This window comes from Cavia porcellus, unplaced genomic scaffold, assembly GCF_034190915.1.
Source record: "Cavia porcellus strain 051 isolate PalLab524CR breed Dunkin Hartley unplaced genomic scaffold, mCavPor4.1 scaffold_7, whole genome shotgun sequence".
NCBI lineage: Eukaryota > Metazoa > Chordata > Mammalia > Rodentia > Caviidae > Cavia > Cavia porcellus.
Genome location: NW_026947490.1, coordinates 22,207,247 through 22,227,784, shown reverse-complemented (window position 1 = coordinate 22,227,784; position 20,538 = coordinate 22,207,247). Strand labels below are relative to the sequence as shown.

Below are 20,538 nucleotides of genomic sequence, written 5' to 3'. Positions count from 1 at the left end.
TGCTGTGACTACACCGACCAATGAGAACGGCGAGTTTCTTCTGGGCACCAATCGCCATGGCCGCTCTTGTTGCTAGGCGCCCAGAAAACAGGATGTGACGTCATCCTGAAGGCCAGCAAGAGAGTAGTAGAATCTGAGAGAGGCGAGCTCGTCACTGGTGAACGCAGCGCCTCACTGTGGAGAGGCTTGACTGGGCTTGCGCTGAGTCGACGCGAGCGCGGCGCGCCGCGGTTTGAAAGGCCCGAGCCTCGCGCGCTTGCGCACTTCAACCCGCGCGGGCAGCACCCCTTCCCCGCCCCCCAAGCCCGACCCTTCCTCACTAGCCAGTTCTAGGCGAAGCCCAAGACTTTGACATGCCGGAGATCCGCCTCCGCCACGTCGTGTCCTGCAGCAGCCAGGACTCGGTGAGGGACGGGCTTGGGGGAGGGTGGCAGACGTAGAATAAGGGGGCTCCGTAAGAACTTCTGGGGGTATAAAAGAGAACTTCATGGAAGTCCAAGGAGTGTCACGGAAGGGATTTCCAGCAGCTAAAAGTGAATTCTGGAGATGTGCAATTAGGGAACTTTTGGGTTTCTGTGGAACTTCCGGAGAGACAGAGAGAAATAGGGAAGCCCATGGGAAACTTGCAGGGAAGTGTTGTGGGAGAAATTTGAGGCGGGGTGGGGGGGAACTAACGGAAACTTAAATCTGGGGGATCGCAGAGAGCATGGGGGCTCCCAAGGACTAATCTGAGAGCTGGGGCCCTAGCCCTCATCCCTGCCCTAACACTTTGTTTCAACTATTGTCTTCAGACCCACTGTGCAGAAAACCTTCTCAAGGCAGACACTTACCGGAAATGGCGGGCAGCCAAGGCCGGCGAGAAGTCCATCTCTGTGGTCCTCCAGGTGATCCTGCCCTTCCCCTACCGCTTTTCTTTCTTTTCTTTTTTTTTTTTTTTTTTTTGGTGCCGGGGATCGAACTCACGACTTCGTGCTTGCCAGGCAGGCGCTTAAGCCACTGAGCTAAATCCCCAGCCCCATCCCTACCGCTTTCTTACTAGAGGCATGGAGTTGCAGGGTCCAGGTTCTACTGAGCCAAATGGCAGTTTGGGGCATATTCCCTTCTGCCCCTCAACGTCCTTATCTGGAAAGCAGGCTGTATAATCCCTGTGCCCCTCACCACAGGAGAAAGGAGACCCAAGGACTAAACTAGTGTGTGGCCTGGAGTAGGTTGTTTCCACTTTCTGGGCCTCAGTTTCCTCATCCGGAGCAGACTGAATCATTTGCTGTGTCCTGCTTCCTAGACTCAGTGGGCTCAGGCATGGAAGATGTCCAGACAAATCAACTTCATGTTAGAGATGGCGAGACTGAGGCACTGGGGCAGGGGACTGAAGTGACCATTCTAAACTACTGTTTCTGGAGTGTTGGTTGGCTTTGTTTTGAGAGCCTTTTGTGCATGCTGTTACCAACTCCATACCGGGGCCCTGTGAATTGGGAGGGGGGCAAACAGGAAAGGAAGGCTTGACCTGAGATGGCTGTAGAATTGTGAATAGATTGTCACTGTCAGGGAAAAGAGAGCTGATACATTTTTAAACATCTGCACTTTGCCAGGTGGTGTCCTGCATGTTTTACCTAAGAGTTGTGTTATAAAGGCGGTCACCACTAATAAATGACGGGGCTAAGACTTGAGTTCACAACTGAGTGTGGTACTTTTGACCATTTTATCACACTGCATTTGTAGTCACACACCAGAATTTTTTTTTAGCGCTAGAGATGGAACCCAGGACCTTACACATGCTAAGCAAGCACCCCATCACCGAACTACATTTGAGACAGAGACTTGCTAAGTTGCCCAGGCTAACCTCAAATACTTGACCCTCTTACCCCAGCCTCCCTAGTAACTGTGATTGCAGGTGCACACCACCATGCCCAGCTGTTTTATTGTTGTCGTTTTATTTTTATTAGTGTGTGTTTGCAGCACATAATGATTACATTCATTGTGAGGAGTTGGTACATGTGCATAACACATTTTAATTCTTTTTTTTTTTTTTCCTTGGTGCTGGGGCTGGGCATTGAACTTAAGACCTTATGCGTGCTACTACCTAGCCACACTCTCCAGGCCCACACACTGGCTTTCTGAGTGTTGGCCACATTCTTTAGCTCTGAATGGAGTGGTGTTTGCAGACAGAAAGTGGTTGTGAGGAATTGTGAGGACAAGACTTACATGATTGTGTCTGATTCTGAGCTTACTGTTCATCTCTTTTTTTTCTCAGTTGTGAAAAATCTGAGTCACAGAGCCTTTTGAGAATTATTTGAGGATTCCCTTAGCAGAAAAAAAAATTTTTAAGGCTAGTCAAGTGAAGCAGTGGGAGTGGAGAAGGAACAAAGAAATCTGTAACTGGTTATGATCAATTAGTTGTAAACACCACTGCACTCGGACCAGCCTAATGCACTTGGACCAGCCCCCTTAGCAGAAATTTTTAGATTCACAAAGTTTTCTGATGGTCTCTCTCAAGTATCTCCTCAATCTTTAAGAATAATAATGAAAGCTAACATTATTTAACATTACAATCTCATGGTCAGCATTCTGCATACTTCACATGGATTAATTAATTGAATCCTCATAAAAACTGTATGACCTAGGATCTGTTATTCCCATTTTATAGATGAGGACATTGAGGCCCACAGAAATTACAACCAGAAAGCAAAACAGTCGCAAGAGCCAGGTTGCTTTACTACCTGAAAGCCAGTCTTTTAAACTGTGGAAGATCTAGACTTCTGAGGATTTAGTTTTGGCAACTGGATTCAAATCTCAGCACTCCTTCATGCTCTGTGACCTCGGGCAAATTTTTTTTATTCATCTAAATCCAGTCTCTCATCTGTACACTGGAGGACGGACCTAAGCCCAGGGTGGTTGTGAAAATCTGGTGACATAACGTCTGCAGAAATGCTGTCAACATGTAGGTGTTTGTATAAAGGGAGGGGTTTGTGATTTTATTATGGGGTGATGCTTGGGTTCTCATTCAGGTGACCCCAGAGAAATGGAAGTCAGTTTTAGCCTGTCTGAAGATAGACCAGAGAGACTGGAGGAGGAAGAAGCAGAACATGGAGAGAGGGGGAGCCAGAGGGGCAAGGAACAGGACCCTCTGCTGTGGGGCGACTGGAGGAGTATTGTAGCTGTCACCAAAATAGGAAATCCTGGGTGGGAGCAGCTAGGGAAGGCGGTGCATTTTGGTCATGATGTCCAGCTTAATATAACAACCAGGGGGCAGTTAGGAGTCAGATGTGGGACTGGAGACATTAGAGATGTAGAAACTGCCAACACAGAGGACTGGACACTAGGAAGTCGGTGAATTCACTGTTCTTTCATTAAGCAGTCCACTCAGCGAGTGTTTATTAGGTGTCTTCTGTATTCTGTGCTCTGTGTTAGGTTTGGGCTGCACAAGACAAAAGATACTCGGTCCTGTGGAGCTTTCCCATTATTAGGGAAAGACTGTCGGGTGTGATAAGGGTAAAATCTGTCAGATGGTGAGTGCTGTGGAAGAAATTAAGCAAGGCGAATGGAGATGCCTAGCTGGGTCAGGGCAGTGGCCAGAGATTTGCCCTTAAATAGAGGAGTCCAGTAAAGGCACTCTGAGAGGTGACATCTGGGCAAGGTGAGCCAGTCCTGGCCGTGCCCCACACATTGGAGGAGCAACAAGGAGGCCTGTATGGCCAGGGCGGGGTCAGCCAAGGTGAGAGAGGTAGGAGAGAAGCTCGTGGGCTGAAATGCTCGAGGCTGGGAAACCACTGTGAGGACTTTTACCCTGGGTGAGACCCGAGCCACGGGAGGCTCTGAGCAGAGGAGGGATCAGATCTGGCTTCAGTCTTCGCATGATGCTTCAGATTCCATGGGGAGGATGAACCACGGGACTAAGCAAAGAAGTGGGGAGCCCAGCAGGTGGTGACTACTCGTAGTGGAGAACCTTGGGGAGTCCACTTGTGACAGGCAGTGGCCAGCGTGCAAGGCCATTCCATGTTCACCCCATGCTGACTTCAGGGTCCTTTGGAAGTATCTGATGAGAAATACCTGGACACTAAGACAGTAGGCTCCCTTGTGAGTTTTCCTATTACCCGGTGTTTTCTCCAAATGCTGTTTTGCAACATCTTGTAAATTGCCACATGTGGTTCAGCCCTCTGCTCGTGACAGCCTAATACTTTTGTTGTTTGTGGTAGCCACAGGAAACCCTGTCACCCACCCATCACCTGCTCCCAGGCAGGGAGTTCAATTTCTTTACCAGCCACTCCCGGCCCAGAGGGGATGGCTGGGCCGCAATCCAGGTGGAACCCCTGTGCCTCATCACAGGTGCTTTCTTTAGAAGCAGTGTTCCACAGCTCAGCCTCTGAACTGGCTCTTGCAACTGTTTGCTGTTCTCATCCTGCTCTTCCCCGTAATCATGTTCACTACTCCCTAGGTGAGCAAAGTTGTCCTCTCTGGAGGCATCAGATACCTATTCTGCTCTTCTCTTCAGCCAGGCTGTCCACAGCTCAGCCCCAGCTTCGTCATCAGACTGGGGCTCTGAATCTTCCACGGAAGCTGCTGGACATGAGAAAGAAAATCTCCCCTTCTCTTCCCGTCTCTGCCTCCTCCCTCCCCTACTCCTGCCACCCAGTGCCTCACTCGCGAGGTGGCCGCCGTTAGCAGTGCGTTGTGTGGCCTTCCTGGCTTGTTTTGTGTGCACACAAGCGTTTATGAAAAATACAAAAACCCCATGATATCCATGCAGTTCTCCCCTGTAACGATGTGTCACGGGAATATATTGTCACCATATAGAGTTGTCCTCCATTCTTCGAAATGAGGCCGGCATTGCATTTCACCAGTGTGCAACAGTGCTTTCCACAGGGTTCCCTCGCCCTTTGCTAGCCTTCTGCGTCCTGTTCCTTTTCCTCATGCATTGCGTCTTCCCGACAAAGGCGCATGCTCACAAACTTGGGCCGCGGACGCCCCCACAGCGCACATCACCCATCCCACCCCCCACGCTGAGCCCAGGTGCTACAGACCACTCATGCAGAGCACTCTCCTCTGAGATAAATGTCACAGAATGTCAGGTTCACTCCATGCATGGAAACTGCAGCCCTGTGGTTGGTGCTGTGCGCTAACTGTTCCGCAACCAACTCCACTCTAGCTCAGTGTTTTCCTCACCCCCAAAAGAAACCGCAGAACCAGTCACTTTCTGCTTTCCGCCCCCACATTGCTTTTGAAAACCACTGGTCTACTTTCTGTCTGTGTATGTGTTTGTGTGTGTGTGTATACCAGGAGTCGAACTCAGGACCTTGCACTTGCCAGGCAGGCACTGTGCTGCTGAGCTAAATCCCCGCCCCTCGTGTGTTTTGTTTTACTTAGCATAACGTTTTTCAGGCTCAGCCACATTATAGCATGTATCATGCAGCTTTTTTCTTTTGGTGCTGGGATCGACTTTAGGGCCTCATGCATACTGAGCATATTCTCTACCACCATGCTATACCCCCACCCCTCATTGTTTTGGAGGGGGTGATGAGACCAGGTCTTGATATATAGTCTACTCACTGCCTAGGCTGGCCTTGAATGTGTGGTGACCCTCTTGCCTCAGCTTCCCCAGTGCTGGGATTGTAGGCTTGTACTACCATGCCTAACTTTCCAGCCCCTTTTCATTGTTTTGAGACAGGGTCTCCCTAAATTGCCTAGCCAGGGCTCAAACTTGTGATCCTTCTGCCCCAGCCTCCCAGAGTTCTGGTATTGCAAGTTGGCACCACCATGCCCGGCTCAGACACTGTCTTTGACATTGGTATACAGCCTGGAACAGCTTGCATGTCTTGTCCGCTCTTCTGGAGCTTAAAAGTCAACAGATACTAGACAAATACAAACATGTATTTATAGACTGTCAAGTGCGGCTATAGCTGTCTTAGGATAGAGTGGTACCTGCTAGGAGGTGTGGGGGCTCTGTACTTGTCTCTGGAGAGGTGGCATCTTAGCAGGACATACAGACAGGCACTGAGGGTGGCAGTGGGAACGTGTGGGGAAGAGTGGTCAGGTGGTGGCGGGAGGGCAGGGGAGCAGCTCCAGGTTGGACCGGAGGCAGGCACAGCTGAAAGGGATCCAGCTGCAGCGGCCCATGGGGCTCAGCTTCAGCCCTTGCCACCACCGTCACCACTGTCACCACCTTCGCTGCTTCTGGCCAACAGTGCTGGGTGTGGGAGTGCAGCTCCAGCCAGCCTGCCTGGTCTCTTCAGGCTTCGCCTGCACAGCTGCGATGTGATAACCACTTCCTGCCTGCCGCTGCTCACATGGGACCTGGAGATAATTATAGCACCTGCATCGCAGGGCCACTGCAAAGAGGGCAGATACCTGCCTGGTACATTCTGAGCCGCCATCTCAACTCCCCACAGAAAGAGGGTTAATAGGATGAGCCTCCCCTTACATAGATGAGCAAACTGCCACTCACTGGACGGAGACAGCTTAGGAATGGCAGGGCTAGATTCGGACCCAGGCCCAAGTCCAGGCTTCTTCCTTCATGCACCCATGAGGCAGGCAGTGTCTTGGTGACCTCCTGACTGGGAGGGCATGGAACAGATGGGAGCAGCAGGTGGACCCCTGAGGGTAAGGGAGGGCAGTGCACGGTGGTGGATCAGGCACCCCTTGTCATTCCAAGCCCCTAATAAAAAGCCCCACAGTGGGAGGCAGGGGGCTTGCGCCAGCCTTTCCTGACTCCCTAGCATCTACTTCCAGCTTTCTGTGCCTTCAACTGGCAGGCTGGGATTGTGGAGCTGGTGGTGGAATCCTTTTTACCGAAAGTGCTTTCCATTTTTCAGAAAATAATTACCCAGACCGGGCCTGGAGGCACATGCCTGTAATCTCAGCACTTGGGAGGCTGAGGCAGGAGGACCTATGTGGGTTCAAGGCCAGCCTAGGGTATTCAGTGAGTTCAAGGCCAGCCTGAGCTAGATAACGAGACCCTTTCTCAAAAAGACAAAATACAACAAACAAAAAAATTACCCAGCATCCTGACTAACAGGGAGGTGGTTCTGGGAGCAGGTCTGTTTGGAGTCAGGTGGACTTGTTTATTCACGGAACACCCGGCCCATGTGGTGGCCTGTGCTGTGTGCCACACAGAAGTCTCCCAGGGGAGACAGAGGCACAGCTGGGGTCCGTCCCTCTTTCGGTCCCTGTTGCACAGTCAGCCTGAGAGCAGAGCAGGCACTGATGGCCTTTTTGTGCCTACAGCTGGAGAAGGAGGAGCAGATCCACAGCGTGGACATCGGGAACAATGGCTCGGCCTTCGTGGAGGTGCTGGTGGGCAGCTCGGCTGGAGGAGCCAGTGAGCAAGACTATGAGGTAAGCAGGCAGTGAGATGCTGGCCTCTGTCCCACGTGTCCCCGTGGCTGTCGTCCGGGGTGCCACCATGTAAAATTACCACACTTTATTCATTCATCCTCCTGTGTACACAGTCTGCTTCCAAGGTTTAGCTATTACTCATTGTGCTGCTGTGTACATGCATGCGAGTGTCACACTGTGATGTGATGTCTTTAACTGTTTCAAGAAGGACAATAGCTGGATTCAGTAGGATTTCCTTTTTTTTTTTGTATCAGGAATCCAACTCAGGACCTTGCACTTGCCGGACAGGCATTATACTGCTGAGCTCTAGCCCTGGCCTGGATAGAATTTCTACTTTTCATTGTTTGAGGAATTTCCTCAATGGTTGTAGTAGTTTACACTCCACCCCCAACGTAGAAAGTTTCCTTTTTCCCCTGTAGCCTCGCCATCATTTGTTCCATTTGATGTCTTTGGGTGGTAGCCATTCTTTCTAGACTAAGGTACAATCTCAGTGTTTTTGTTTTTGTTTTTTGTTCTTGTTTATTTTTTGAGACAGGATTTCACTGTGTATTTCAAATTGCAACAATTCTCCTGCCTCAGCCTCGAAAATGCTGAGATTACAGGTGTTTACCACCACACCCAATTTCAGTGTATTTTTTAATTTGCATTTATCTAAAGGCCTGAGATGCTGAACATTTTAAAATGTTTTTATTCCATTTGTATGGCTTCCTCTGTGACATGTCTATTTTGGATGCCTATTTTTTGATTGGGTCTTTTATTTTGGGGAGGGGCTCTTAATTTTTTTAAGTTCTTTATGTATTCTAGATATCAGTCCTCTGTCAGAGAAATAGGTGGCAAAATTTTTTTCCCATTCCATAGGTTGTCTTTTCACTCTGTTGGTTGCTTCCTTTGCTGTTCAAAAGCTTTTTAATTTGGTGTGAGTTCAAGTGCTGATTCTTTGTATCATTTTATGTGTAGTTGGGTTCTGTCCAGAGTCTTTGCCTTCCCTTCTGTCTGTAAGAGTTTTGTCTGTTTTTGAGTGTTTCTGTTCTAACTTGTAGATCTTTGATCAGTTTTGATTTTAGTTTTAGTGCATGGTGAAGCTGTGGGTCTGCATGTGGGTGCTAGTTTCCCAGCACTGTTTATTAAAGAGGCTGTCTGTTCTTCACTGTATGTTTTGGCTTCTTTCTCAGAGATCAGGCGGTCGAATGTGTCCAGGGTTGTTCCTGCACCCTGTCTTCTGTTCCATTGATCCATGTTTTTGTGCAAGTATTTTCCCTTTTTTTTGAGACAGGGTCCAATAATGCTTTTTTTTTTTTTTGTCTTTTTCCTTTTTATCGGTACCAGAGATCGAACTCATGACTGCCTGCTTGCAAGGCAGGCGCTTATGCCGCTGAGCTAAATCCCCAGCCCCAATAATGCTTTTTATTGCAAAAGATTTCACAGTGCTCAATGTGTTGATTTACCATGTTTGCTTAGTTTTCTTTTGTGAAAATAGTTTCTGTGATTTGTGTTTCATGCCTTATGGCCTTTGAAGAGCACAGGCCAGTAATTTTTTTCAATCATTCACTGGACAAATGTCTGATGTTTCCTTGTAATTACATTTAGGTCATACACTTTTGGCTTGAACACCACAGAAGTGAGATTGTATTTTTTTTTTTTTTTTTTTTTTTTTTTGTGGTACCCGGGATCGAACTCATGACTTCATGCTTACCAGGCAGGCGCTTACACCACTGAGCTAAATCCCCAGCCTGAGATTGTATTCTTAGTGAGATTTACAATTGATTTTGTGTATTGACTTTGTATCTTGTGGTTATTTACTAGTGTGTTTATTTATCAGTTTTCATTTTGTTTTGTAGTACTGGGGATTGAGTCCAGGGTCTTTGCACTGAGCTACATTCCCAGTACCACCCCTTCTTGTACATTTTGAGACAGGGTCTTGAGAAGTTACCCAGGCTGGATTTGAGTTTGAGATCTTCCTGCCTCAGCCTCCCAGTGTGTTGGGATTACAGGTGTATGCCACAGTGCCTGGTTACTTACTAATTCTTTTTTTTGTTACTGGAAATCAAACTCATGACTTTGTGCTTGCCAGGCAGGTACAACTTACTGATTCTTGCGGTTTGTGTAAACCCCTTGGGATTTTCTGCAGAGACAGTCATGCTAACTGTGTATAAATACATTTTCCTTCCTTTCCAGTCTATATACTTCTCTTTAGTTTTTCTTACCCTGTCACACTGACTCGCTCCTCCAGTCCATGTGCTGAAGCAGCCAAAGCTGCACCCCCGCCCGCTTTCTGCGCTGGGGTGGGAGTGTCAAGTCTTTCACTATTAGTTACCACATTAGCGGCAGCTTGTTTTTGTCCTTAGGGAGGCTGAAACAGACCCTGTCTATTCCTAATTTGTTGAGAACTTTTTCTTCATGAGCATATGTACGTTGAATTTCATCAAGTGTCTTTTCTGTTCTATGAGGAACACTTGCTCAAATGAGGCTTCCGATAACAAATGTTTCTGTTCTCAGGATGACATACATTTACAGTCTTTGGGACTGTCATGAAAAAGTTGTCTGCTCCTCTTGGAAAACAGGTATAGATCAGAATTGTACTTAACAGTGACAAAAGTAGAATCAGTGCACTTTAGCTAAATGTCACCCTGTCGGGTGTCTGAGTGTTTCTAGCCTTGGCTTGCTGAGCTAGTGAGAAGGAATGGCTTGGGGAGGAGCATTCCCAGGTCCAAGCTGATTCAGGGTTTTCCCTGAAACTTCTGCTCCGGTCTCAGATTTCTGTTACAACTTCTGGCCATGACTGAAGACTTTGGGGCTCAGGGCTTGGTGCCCCGCCACTCAGAACCTGGAAGAACCAAGAAGGACAAGGAAACAGGACAGCTGAGGAGCGCTCAAGACTGATTTCACCTACAAATTGAACCTGAAGGACATGACAGCAGCTGCCAGCGCTGCTTTCTACAAAGTCAGCGTCCTTTCCTCCCTTACAGGATTTGGGGTCAGGACAGACGAGAGATTAAGGCTTGAATTTTGGATGCTTAAAGGCAGGGTAGGGTGGTACAAGTCTCACAGGCAGAGTGCTTTCCTCTTTAAGTGAACGGAGGAGGAGATGCTCGAGGAAACCTGCCCCTCAGTGCAGGCAGAAAGTGCCACCCCAGTTTGCATTATCCTTTCAGTTTGTTCCCAGTGGTAAATTCAGCGTCCCTGTCAGCTCAGAACCAGGCCTTTAACACACAGCCACAGTCAGCCAGGGAGATAGCTTTCCTTCTGTGTAATTTGCTTTGCCTTTTTTTGTTTCCTCTTTACAACCAGAGTCGGGCACAAAGAGATACACAGTTATGGCCTGAAATTTTCTGAGCAAGAGACTTTTTTTTCTAATTTTATCAATTTCTCCCAATGTCAGTTAGAAAAGAGACTCATAAGTAACAAAACACACAACTAGAAGCTGCTTACTGGATAGGGAAACAGATTTGTTCTTTCATTTGGAGGGAGGTCAGGAATGAGGCAGACCTGGAGCTGATAGCGAAGCTTAACAGAATTAGGCTGCTTGGTTGGTATCTCTTGATTATTCTGGATTTGGCCTTATGGTCACGAGATGATTGTTCCGGCTCCAGACATCACGTGGTAGCTTTTAAAGCAAGAAGCGGGGAGGAGGTGGGGTGGCAGGAAGGCCACGCTCTTCTTTTCTCCTTAATGGGGAAGGACAGCCTTTGCCCCAGCAGACTTCCTCTCCTGGATCTGCCTGGCTGGAACTGGGTGGTGGTCCAACCATGGGTTGGATTGTTTGGCCCACTCGTGGTTTATTTCTTTATATAAGCACAGCTCTCCCGGCCTGGTCAGTTTTGGTTGTCATTTTGTCCTTTTCTTATACTGTCAGTATCTCCGTGTATGTCTTTAATCTAGTAAACATACTTATTTTTACATTGTATGGTTTGTAATTCGAAGCTATGCCTTGTTTGTGAGTCTGAGGCTGTAGTTTGTGGTTTTTGCTGAATCTTAAGTCATGGTAGTTATGTTTTATAGGGGTGTGTGTGTGTGTCTAACCACTGAATTAACACTGAATTTTATTCTTTGGGAATGCAACTATATGTATGTTTCTGGAGATTAAACTCAGGAATTTTTCAGCAATATTCCCAACCGTTTTTAAATTTTTAAAAATTTTTGAGATAGGGTCTCACTGTGTTGCCCAGGCTGGACTCCAATTTACTATCCTCTTACCTCAACTGTCTCCTCTTCTTCCTCTTCCTCCTTCTTTCTTTCTCTCCCTCTTCTCCTCCCTCCTCTTCTCTCCCCCTTCTTTTCCCTTCCTCCCTTTCTTCCTTCTTCCTTTTTCCTGAGACAGAAAAACAAAAATGTAGTTCAGGCTGGCCCAGCCTCACTATGTAGCCCAGGCTGACCTCAAACTCACAGCGATCCTCCTGCTTCAGTCTCCCAGGTGCTGGAATCACAGTTGTGTGCTACCGTGGCCAGCCTGCCTCAGCCTCCTGAGTAGCTGGAGTTATGGGTTTCTGTGGGAATTTTCTAAAAACCTGCTTTGAAGTATATTCCTTCACAGAAAAGCTACCTGGGTTAGGCAGTGCTGTGCAGATAGATATGACCACTTACATCCCTGAGAGGGGTGGGATGAGGCTGGCTCTGAGTGTCAGGAAGCTGCAAACTGGATTCCTCAGGGCCATGGAAACCGGAAACCGGAAGCCGCCTAGGCAGTGCTGCCAGGACCTGTAAGTGGACTGGAGTGAGCCAGCTCTCCCTGCCTGGCCTCCTGTTGTTCACGGCCTCTCTAGCTCCCCCTGTTGGCGGAGGCTGCTAAGACTCCCACTGGCCCCCAGAAATGTGGTTGACCCAGGCCAGGCCCCACACACATCACAGAGCTGAGGGACGGGTGGATTCGAGCAGAGAAGCAATCACTTAATAACTGACGCTGCTCCGCTGCCTCTGTAGGTTCTGCACTCTCATATCTGTCGACCTATAATTCTTCTGGCCCTTCTGTTGACTCAGTCTTTCATGTCCAAAAGGCGTGTACAGTGCTCCTCTGTGAGGTCTCTGCTGGGAGCGTTCCCTGGGATATGTAGCCCACAGTACTGCTCAACATCAGGCCCCATGGAAGACCTTAGGGAAGGGCCACCAGATCTGGAGGTTAGAAACATCCATCTGGGCTCCCATGTGACCCACCAGTCCCATTCCTGGGTGTTACTTCCCAAGAAGTGAGAGCTGCGTGTCGCAGAGACCTGTGCACAACCTTGTTGATGGCAACATTATTCACAGTAGCCAAGACGTAAAATCAACTGCTGCGTCTAGTGGCGGATGATTGGATAACAAATGTGTTGTATACATGTGTGGTAGAATATTATTCAGCCATAAACAATGAAATCCTGCCATTTGCAGCAACATGAGTGGAGCTGAAGCACAAGGTGCCTAAAAACAAACACTGCATGTTCTTACTTACGGATGGAAGCTAAGAAATTGATCTCCACAAAGAGAACAGAGAATAAAATGGTGGTTATCAGGCCCTGGGGAAGATGTGTGTGAGAGAGGGTGTTTAGCAGTTCCAGAGGTGCAGCTGAATAGGAGGAATAGTCCGTTGGCATAGTTGGATAACTGGTGACAATAATTAGTTGTCTATTTCAAGCCAGCTAGTAGAGAAGCTGTTAAATGTCCTGTGTTAGTTAGCTTTTTGTTCCTGCGACCAAATACCTGGAAAGAAATCAATTCGAGGGAAGAAAGATTTGCTTTGGCTCCTATGATTAGAGATTTCAGTCCATGGTCAGCTGTTCCCATCGCAGAGGGTCCACAGCAAGCTAGAGCATGGTGGGGGGTGGGCAGGCAGAGCTGCTCCCCTCCTGGTAGTGGGGAAGAAGAGAGAGGGGAAGAGCCAGTGCGGGAGGGCCGGGACAGGGTGTGGCCCCCAAGGTCACGCCCCCAAGACCTCCTGTCTCCACGTACACCCCCCTCCGACATCTCCCATCACCTGCAGTGATGCCATCGTCTTAACCCCGTCTGTGGGGCAGAGCCGGGACCAGCCAGTGTCTTTGGGAAGCCCCACCCCTGGCCCTGAGCCCTCTGGGGGACACTGTGGTGTCATACATGTGTAGGTGTCCCAGTAACCTTGGTCTGGTCATTACAGATGGTATTCATGATTGAAATGTCACCCCATACCTCATTAGTATGCATAATTACTATATATCAAAATGTGTTTTGGGGGGGTTGGGACACAGAGCTCAGTGGTAGAGAATTTTTGTTTTGTTTTGAGACAGGGCCTCGCTATGTAGTTCAGAGTGGCCCTGAACTCACTATGTAGCCCAGGCTGACCTCAAACTCATGGCAATCTTCCTGCCTCAGCCTCCTCATCTTGGGATTATAAGCATGTGCCTCTATCCCTGGCAGTGGTAGAGCATTTGCCTAGTATGTATAAAACCCTGAGTTCTATCCTCAGCATGCAATAATATTTTTTTTTGGTAAATTTCTTTTTTTTTTTCCCAGTACCAGGAATTGGACTCACAACCTCGTACTTTCCAGGAAGGTGTTTGTGCCACTGAGCTAAACCCCCGGCCCAGCATGTATTGTCTGTCACATGTATATTACATATATATGTCCACTGAAGCCAGGGCCTTCAAACTGAACTACATCTCCTATCCATTTCTTACTCATTTTGAGAGAGTCTTGCTAAGTCACCAAGTTGCCTAGACTGGGCTTGAAATTGTGATCCTCCTGCTTCAGCCTCCCACAGTGCTGGTATTATAGGCATGCCCTGCTCAAAAAAAAAAAAAAAAAAGTTTTAAGATTTAAAAATAAAAGAAAATCCCTCTGAGGCCTGTATCAGGACAAGACTCACAGAAGCCCAGAAACAAACAGGAAAGGTGTAGACCCAGCCTGGAGTTTGGTGACCCCCATTCCCTCCTTGGGCCTCCTATCCTCTTGCCCAGTGTAGGAGGTATCATCTAAACCAGCCAGCCCTGGTTCTCAGCCATTGTGCTTTCTTCCACCCAGGTGCTCCTGGTCACCTCATCTTTTATGTCCCCTTCTGAGAGCCGTAGTGGCTCAAACCCCAACCGTGTTCGCATTTTTGGGCCTGACAAGTTGGTCCGGGCAGCAGCCGAGAAGCGCTGGGACCGGATCAAAATTGTGTGCAGCCAGCCCTACACCAAGGTACCTGGGTTGGAACTGAGAGTGCAGGGAACTGAGGGGCCAATAATGGGGGAGTGGAGAGCTGTGACCCCAGGGGCTTGTGGGGAGGCAGGGTCCCTGTGCTTCGGAAGTGGGTGAAGTTCAACCCCGACTGAAGCTTAGTTCTTGGAGGGTGAGGAGTCTCGGCCAGGCAAAGGTGCTTCGGCAGAAGGGGAGCGAGGGAGGGAAGCTGACTGCCTAGCGGAAGGCTAGCACAGTGGCCAGAGTCAGCCTTTGGGTTCAGATCCTGTCTGAACCACTTTAACTGTGAACCTGGGCAAGTGACTGCCTTCTCCAGGCATAGTGTCCTGATCTGTGGGGGGTGCTGAGCTGTGCTGACTGTGAGACCTGAGTGTGTGATGGCCCCACAGTACAGGGGCCCTTCCTGTCCCTGAAGCTGTCCATGGAGCTGGTCAGCTGCCTTCTCTCCACAAGGTCCCTCAGGGAGCCAGGCTCCTCTGTCTTCTGGGTCTGCTTCCAGCCAGCAGAGGAGCAAAGAGCGGGGAGTATTTCTGTGTTTTAGAGGCAATTCCCTGCGCTCCCTCCCATTCCCACAAAACCCCGCAGTCATCCAGGACTTTGGGAACAGGGACATTTTTATTCTCTTGCACAGGCAACAGACTTTGCCCTCTGCAGTAAGGGCTAAAGGAGCCCATGCATGTGAGGCAGAGCTGAGCCTGCCCAGAGTTAGGATGCAGTGAAGCCCAGCGTTGCTATCATTGCCCTCAGGGCACCTCCTTGGACATGCATGTCCGTAACAAATGAAGGGGCTTCCTAAGTGAAAGGGTCTTGGGGCCGGGCTCTGTCCTTGGCCATGCCCTAACCCCCCACCTGTATTGTTTCAGGACTCACCCTACGGTCTGAGTTTTATTCGGCTTCATAGCCCTCCCGACAAAGAGGAGGCAGAGGTCCCCTCCCAGGTAAGCGCCACCCTCCACAGCCCCCAGCCTTCTTCCTGCTCCTGCCACAGCCCTTACATGGCCTGACTGTGTGGGGGACCTTAGAAGGTGACGGTGACAAAGCTTGGCCAGTTCCGGGTGAAGGAAGAAGATGAGAGTGCCAGTTCCCTGAGACCGGGGGCCCTCTTCTTTGGCAGGATTAACAAGACATCCCCAGGTGAGTGTTGAAATCTGGTCCTGGGTCAGTAGAGGGTGGGGCCCTCGCCTTCTGGGTCTGAGGGAGGAGGCCGGGGCCTGGACCCCCAGGTCTGAGGGAGGAGACTGGTTTCTGAATTCTTGAGTCCCTGCTGGGTTTTGCAAAGACACTGTGTCTCATAGGTAAGAACTAAGGAGTCTCTGGGTCCAGCTGTCTCATTGGGGTTCCATTTTCTTCTTCTATAGCTACAACCAGTGACCCAACAGGGCCCAGCTATGCAGCAGCTACACTCCAGGCCTCCAGTGCCACCGCCTCCGCATCGCCAATCTCCAAGGCGGTGGGCAGCACCTCTCAGGTGAGGTCATCAGACCTTGGTGCGGGGCTGGGAGCCTGTGAAGTCAGAAGCCCCAGCTTACCCCCACCTCCTCAGCCTCAGGAGTCTCCTAAAGGGAAGAGGAAGTTGGATTTGAACGTAGAAGAAAAGAAGGCCCCTAGCAAACCGTCAGCCCAGCTCTCACCTCCTGCCCTCAAGAGACCCAAATGTGAGCCAGCTGGATCCTTTGCTGAACGGGGCCTGGGAGGATGACCGGCCTGTGCTCCCCGGGAGGGGATGGGCTGAGCATGAAGCACCGGTGCTGCTGACTGAATCTTTGCCTCTTCGGTCCCCAGTGCCAGCTCCCACCCGCACCCCAGCTGCAGCCCCGGTCCCAGCCGCAGCACAGAGGGCTGTGCCAGGGAAGCCCCGGGGAGATGGCACTGAGCCCAGGGGAGCCCGAGCCGGCCCTCAGGAGCTGGGGAAGATCCTCCAAGGCGTGGTGGTGGTGCTGAGCGGCTTTCAGAACCCCTTTCGCTCGGAGCTCCGGGACAAGGCCCTGGAGCTGGGTGCCAAGTACCGGCCAGACTGGACTCCGGACAGCACCCACCTCATGTAGGCCTGCGCCCCCCTGCCCACCCTGCTGTGGCTGTCCTCTTCCCCTGCCTCCTCCTTGCCTTCTCTCTCTCTGTGTCATTGCTCCTGTGCCTCTGTCCCCCTTTGGCTGTCCTTGTGCCTCCGCAGCTCTCTGCAGCCTCTGCTTTCTCCATTTCTTCCTTGGCCTCATCACTTTCTGTTTTTCTCACGTGTATCCCACTGCCCGTCTTGTCTTTGTTCTTTCTTCTGCTTTTTGTTACCACCCCTCAGATCACGTCTAACCAATCAATCCTGCCTTCCGCCAGCTGTGCCTTTGCAAACACCCCCAAGTACAGCCAGGTCTTAGGCCTCGGAGGCCGCATCGTGCGCAAAGAGTGGGTGCTGGACTGTCACCGTATGCGGCGGCGGCTGCCCTCCCGGAGGTGAGGCCCACAGTAAACACACGCCAGGGCTGCCTTGCAGCCTGTGCTGGGCAGTGCCGGGGGCCTGGGCCGGCCAGCCAAGAGTCAGCTTATGTGAGGCAGGGGAGGCCCTGAATGGGGGTTCCTGCAGATGCAGGCAGGAGGCCCGCCCGGGAATCATGGGATGCAGGGCCCAGATATGGAGGGTTGACGGTTTACTTTCGAGAACTTTCCCTTGATGGATAGGCATTTTCCTAATGAGACTGACAGTGAGTCTCTAAGAGGAAGGAGGCTTCAAAGTTCTCTTTCTTCTCTGAAACAAGACTTTTCTTCCCCAAGAAGGAAGGGCCAGAGTTCGCTCAGGGCCCTGTGGCTGGGGGCCTGGCTGAAGGGGGAAGAGTGGTCTCTGCCCTCATTGTTTAATAAATGCCCACGGCCACTGACTGCTGTACAGCCTCTCCACCTCCCTTGGGAGGCTTAGTGCCCTGTTTGAGCCTCCATTTCTCCCCCAGGTACCTCATGGCAGGGCCCGACTCCAGCAGTGAGGAAGAGGGGGGCTGTCCCAGTGGCAGCAGTGGGGATGAAGCCCCCAGGCTTCCAAGAAAGGTCTGCTGCCCCTGCCTGGTGGAAGAGGGGGCACCGGGAGGATGACGTGGGTGTGTGCCCTACTCACAGCCACGCTGCCACCCTCATCACTGACCCTGCCTTCTCTGCACCCCAGACCAAAGCCAAGCCTCCCCCGGCATCTGGACCAGGCTCACCCCAGAAGCCCTTAAGCCCAAAAGAGACCAAAGCAGCCTCACTGGGACCCCAGGAAAATTCTGACACAGAGGAGGAGCAGTCAGGTTAGACTGCAGAAAGAGGGTTGGGTTTTGGACCCCTGGGTTTAGCAAGGAGGCTGGGCAGGGACCCCTGGTCAGAGGGAGGAGAAAGCTGAGTTATAGGCAAATGGAAGGGAAACAGGGGGGTCCCAGGGTCAGATACCTGGATGTGGAGATCAGCTGAGGTTGTGTTTGGGGGGCCCAAGTACAGGCTCAGATGAGGAGCGACAGCGCAGTGTGTGTCCCTCTTGCGGACTGAGCTTCTGTTTACAGCAGGTCGGGACGATGGGGAAGAAGAGTCTGGGGACACAGAGGACGAGCTGAGGAGGTAGGCTGGGGCTCCAGTCAGGGCAGCCAGGCCTGGGGTGTGGTGTTTCGCTGTGTGTCCACACTCTGCTGCTCTCCACCCGCCAGGGTGGCCGAGCAGAGGGAGCACAGGCCCGCCCCTGGCCAGGAGAACGGTGAGGACCCGTATGCAGGCTCCACAGATGAGAACACCGACAACGAGGATCGCCCAGAGTCTCCCGACCAGCCAATCCCTGAGCTCCCAGGTAGGAAACCCCTTGCCTCCCAGTGGTCAGCGGTGACTTGCCCAGCCAGCCCTGGGAGCCTGCTGCCCACCTGCTCCCTGTCTTGGGCCCTGCCTGTTGTGCTGGGCCTGCCCCCGCCTCCGCTTCCTCTCCATGTCTTTGGTCTTTATTGCCTCTGACTTCTTGCTCTCACCACTTGCTTTGTTGCACAGTGCCAGAGCCCCCTGGGACTCCCGTACAAGTGCCGTCAGGGCCTGCTGTGTGACAAGGACACTGCTGTGCCTTGGGACCTCAGTGGTGGGCGCATGTGTTCACTTTAGTTCATACTGGCATGAATGCTGCGTGGGTATATGCGTGTAAGAAAGGAAGGAGGTGGCAACACCCCCCTCCTGGCTGGGGATCCACAGCCCCTTCTGGTCAACTACGGATCCGAGTGGAGGCAAGGTTTTAGGACACTGGAGGAGCTGCTCCCCAGTTTCTCATGGCTGACAGCAGGAAAGAACTTTGGTCCTCCACAGCCTGAAGTGTCATGTACAGGGGAAAGACTGAGCCACTTGGAGGTCAAGGTGGGACTGTAGCTGTCAGGACGAGGCTGCCCAGGTGGAGAATTGGCCCCTGGCCAACCAGTGCAGTGGCTGCAGCCCATCCCTAAGTGACACATTGTGATAAGTCATTGTGTCTCTTATCAGTAAGGCAGACAAGCAGATGGACAAACCAGCCAGTCTCCCCAGAGGCTCCCCGGTGAACGGTTTGGCCTCAGCCACCGGCCACTTCGCTGCATGGGCCCCAGTGTTCTGTCTTTCTCAGTGTCTTTCTCAGAACACTGGGGCCCATGCAGCGAAGCGGAGCTCAGAGCACCTTGGTTTTACCCCTTCCTCTGTTTCTTGCAGACTTCTTCCAGGGCAAGCACTTCTTCCTGTATGGGGAGTTCCCTGGTGACGAGCGGCGGAAGCTCATCCGTTATGTGACAGCCTTCAATGGGTCAGTCCGGGGGTGGGGTGATGATCCAGGAGAGAGGCAGTCCAGAGGAGAGGGGGTGTGCCTGGCAGCGTGGGTCCAGGCTGGGGAATCTGAATGCCAGCCTGGTGCATCGTCTTCCTCAGCCTCCACCGCTCTAAAGTGAGGCTCTCCCCCTCGAAAAGGGCTAGCACCAAGATTACCACGTGGGGCCTTTGCTACTGTGGCTTAGGGGTTTGGTACATGGGAAAATGGAGGCCTCAATGGCATCTGCTGGGCATCGGTGGGGCTGGAAAAAGGACAGGACCTGGAGAGGTCTGGGAAGTGAGGCATTGAGAGAGCAGATGCTGGACATGGCTCTGCCTCCTTCCTCTCTCCTGCCAGCGAGCTTGAGGACTATATGAGTGACCGTGTCCAGTTTGTGATCACAGCACAGGAATGGGATCCTAGCTTTGAGGAGGTGAGCCCTGGGGCAGGGAGAGGGTGAGAAAAGGGGAACCCTTCTCCCCTTCACATCACCCATCCTCTCGGTTGTATGTTCCCATGTGGACCTTCCTGTAGGCCTTGATGGACAACCCTTCCCTGGCATTCGTCCGTCCCCGATGGATCTACAGTTGCAACGAGAAGCAGAAGTTACTTCCCCACCAGCTCTATGGGGTGGTGCCCCAGGCTTGAACTATGCCCTGTTGTACACGGATGCACACACACACACACACACACAGTTTAATAAAGGTGACCTGGCTTGGAACTGCTGCCCCTTGTCACTCAGGAGTCTGCCAAGGCTCTAAGAGGCTGCTGGCCTGTGTCTCGTATTTGGCTTTGCTTCCACTCCAGAGGCCTCTGAGCTGCTTTAGGGCCCTGTCCCAGGATCCAGGAAGGAGGCCTGGCTCTGTCATTGAATGTGGTAGGGAAAGAGCTCTCTTCTCCCTGGCCCTGGGCCTCTGTGCTGAGGTGGCAGGGGGGAACTTGACCCTCAGCACTGCTCCTCAGTTTGTCCTTTTCTGCATCTTCTGTGGGACATGGAATGGAGCTGCTCATGAGATCAGCTACTCTCTTGGTCTCGTCTCAGCCTGCCCCCTCCAGGGATAGAGCCTTTTCCCCAGGGGTCTTAGAGGTCACCTAATCCAAGAGGCAGAATGCAAGGAAGGGGCATCTTAAGCAACCCTCTCCCCTGCCCCACCAAATCCAGGCCCCTTTAAGGCGCCACCACACTGAAGGTGGGAACTAAGCTGGGTGTCAGGGAATGGGGCAGAAGATAGGGTGGCACTGTAGGCAGGGCCATAGTGGGGCAAGGGAGGTAGGACCAGGCAGCCACAGGGGCGTTGCTGCTTCCTGGAAGAGACTGTAGGGGCAGA

The 20,538-nt window shown here is 51.3% G+C and overlaps 1 protein-coding gene and 1 long non-coding RNA gene across 3 annotated transcripts; both read left to right on the top strand.

Moving 5' to 3' along the window:
* Positions 1–173: 173 nt before the first annotated feature.
* Xrcc1 (X-ray repair cross complementing 1) lies at positions 174–19,931 on the top strand. Of its 2 annotated transcripts, none has more exons than XM_005001307.3 (17): positions 174–404; positions 792–884; positions 7,219–7,329; positions 14,293–14,451; positions 15,315–15,389; positions 15,474–15,585; positions 15,810–15,919; positions 15,995–16,106; positions 16,234–16,492; positions 16,780–16,896; positions 17,388–17,481; positions 17,597–17,720; positions 17,973–18,024; positions 18,111–18,247; positions 19,117–19,207; positions 19,568–19,643; positions 19,745–19,931. In XM_005001307.3, exons 1-17 carry the CDS (start codon positions 354–356, stop codon positions 19,856–19,858), a joined length of 1,887 nt encoding a protein of 628 aa, XP_005001364.2. In that variant the 5' UTR covers positions 174–353; the 3' UTR covers positions 19,859–19,931. The 2 variants fall into 2 exon arrangements, with proteins under 2 accessions (XP_005001364.2, XP_005001363.2); XM_005001306.3 differs by having other exon boundaries at positions 17,970–18,024.
* On the top strand, positions 7,339–11,434 carry LOC134476675 (uncharacterized). Its single transcript, XR_010048481.1, has 2 exons — positions 7,339–9,890; positions 10,083–11,434. It is a non-coding gene; the product is annotated as an uncharacterized LOC134476675 (long non-coding RNA).
* Positions 19,932–20,538: the final 607 nt, after the last annotated feature.

What these genes read in the sequence shown, in the direction of transcription:
- Xrcc1 (XM_005001306.3), top strand. Translation starts at nt 354, where the DNA reads ATGCCGGAGATCCGCCTCCGCCACGTCGTGTCCTGCAGCAGCCAGGAC. An exon ending in CCAGTGAGCAAGACTATGAG is followed by an intron (nt 7,330 to 14,292) that starts GTAAGCAGGCAG and finishes TCTTCCACCCAG; the next exon opens with GTGCTCCTGGTCACCTCATC. An exon ending in GGGATCCTAGCTTTGAGGAG is followed by an intron (nt 19,644 to 19,744) that starts GTGAGCCCTGGG and finishes ACCTTCCTGTAG; the next exon opens with GCCTTGATGGACAACCCTTC.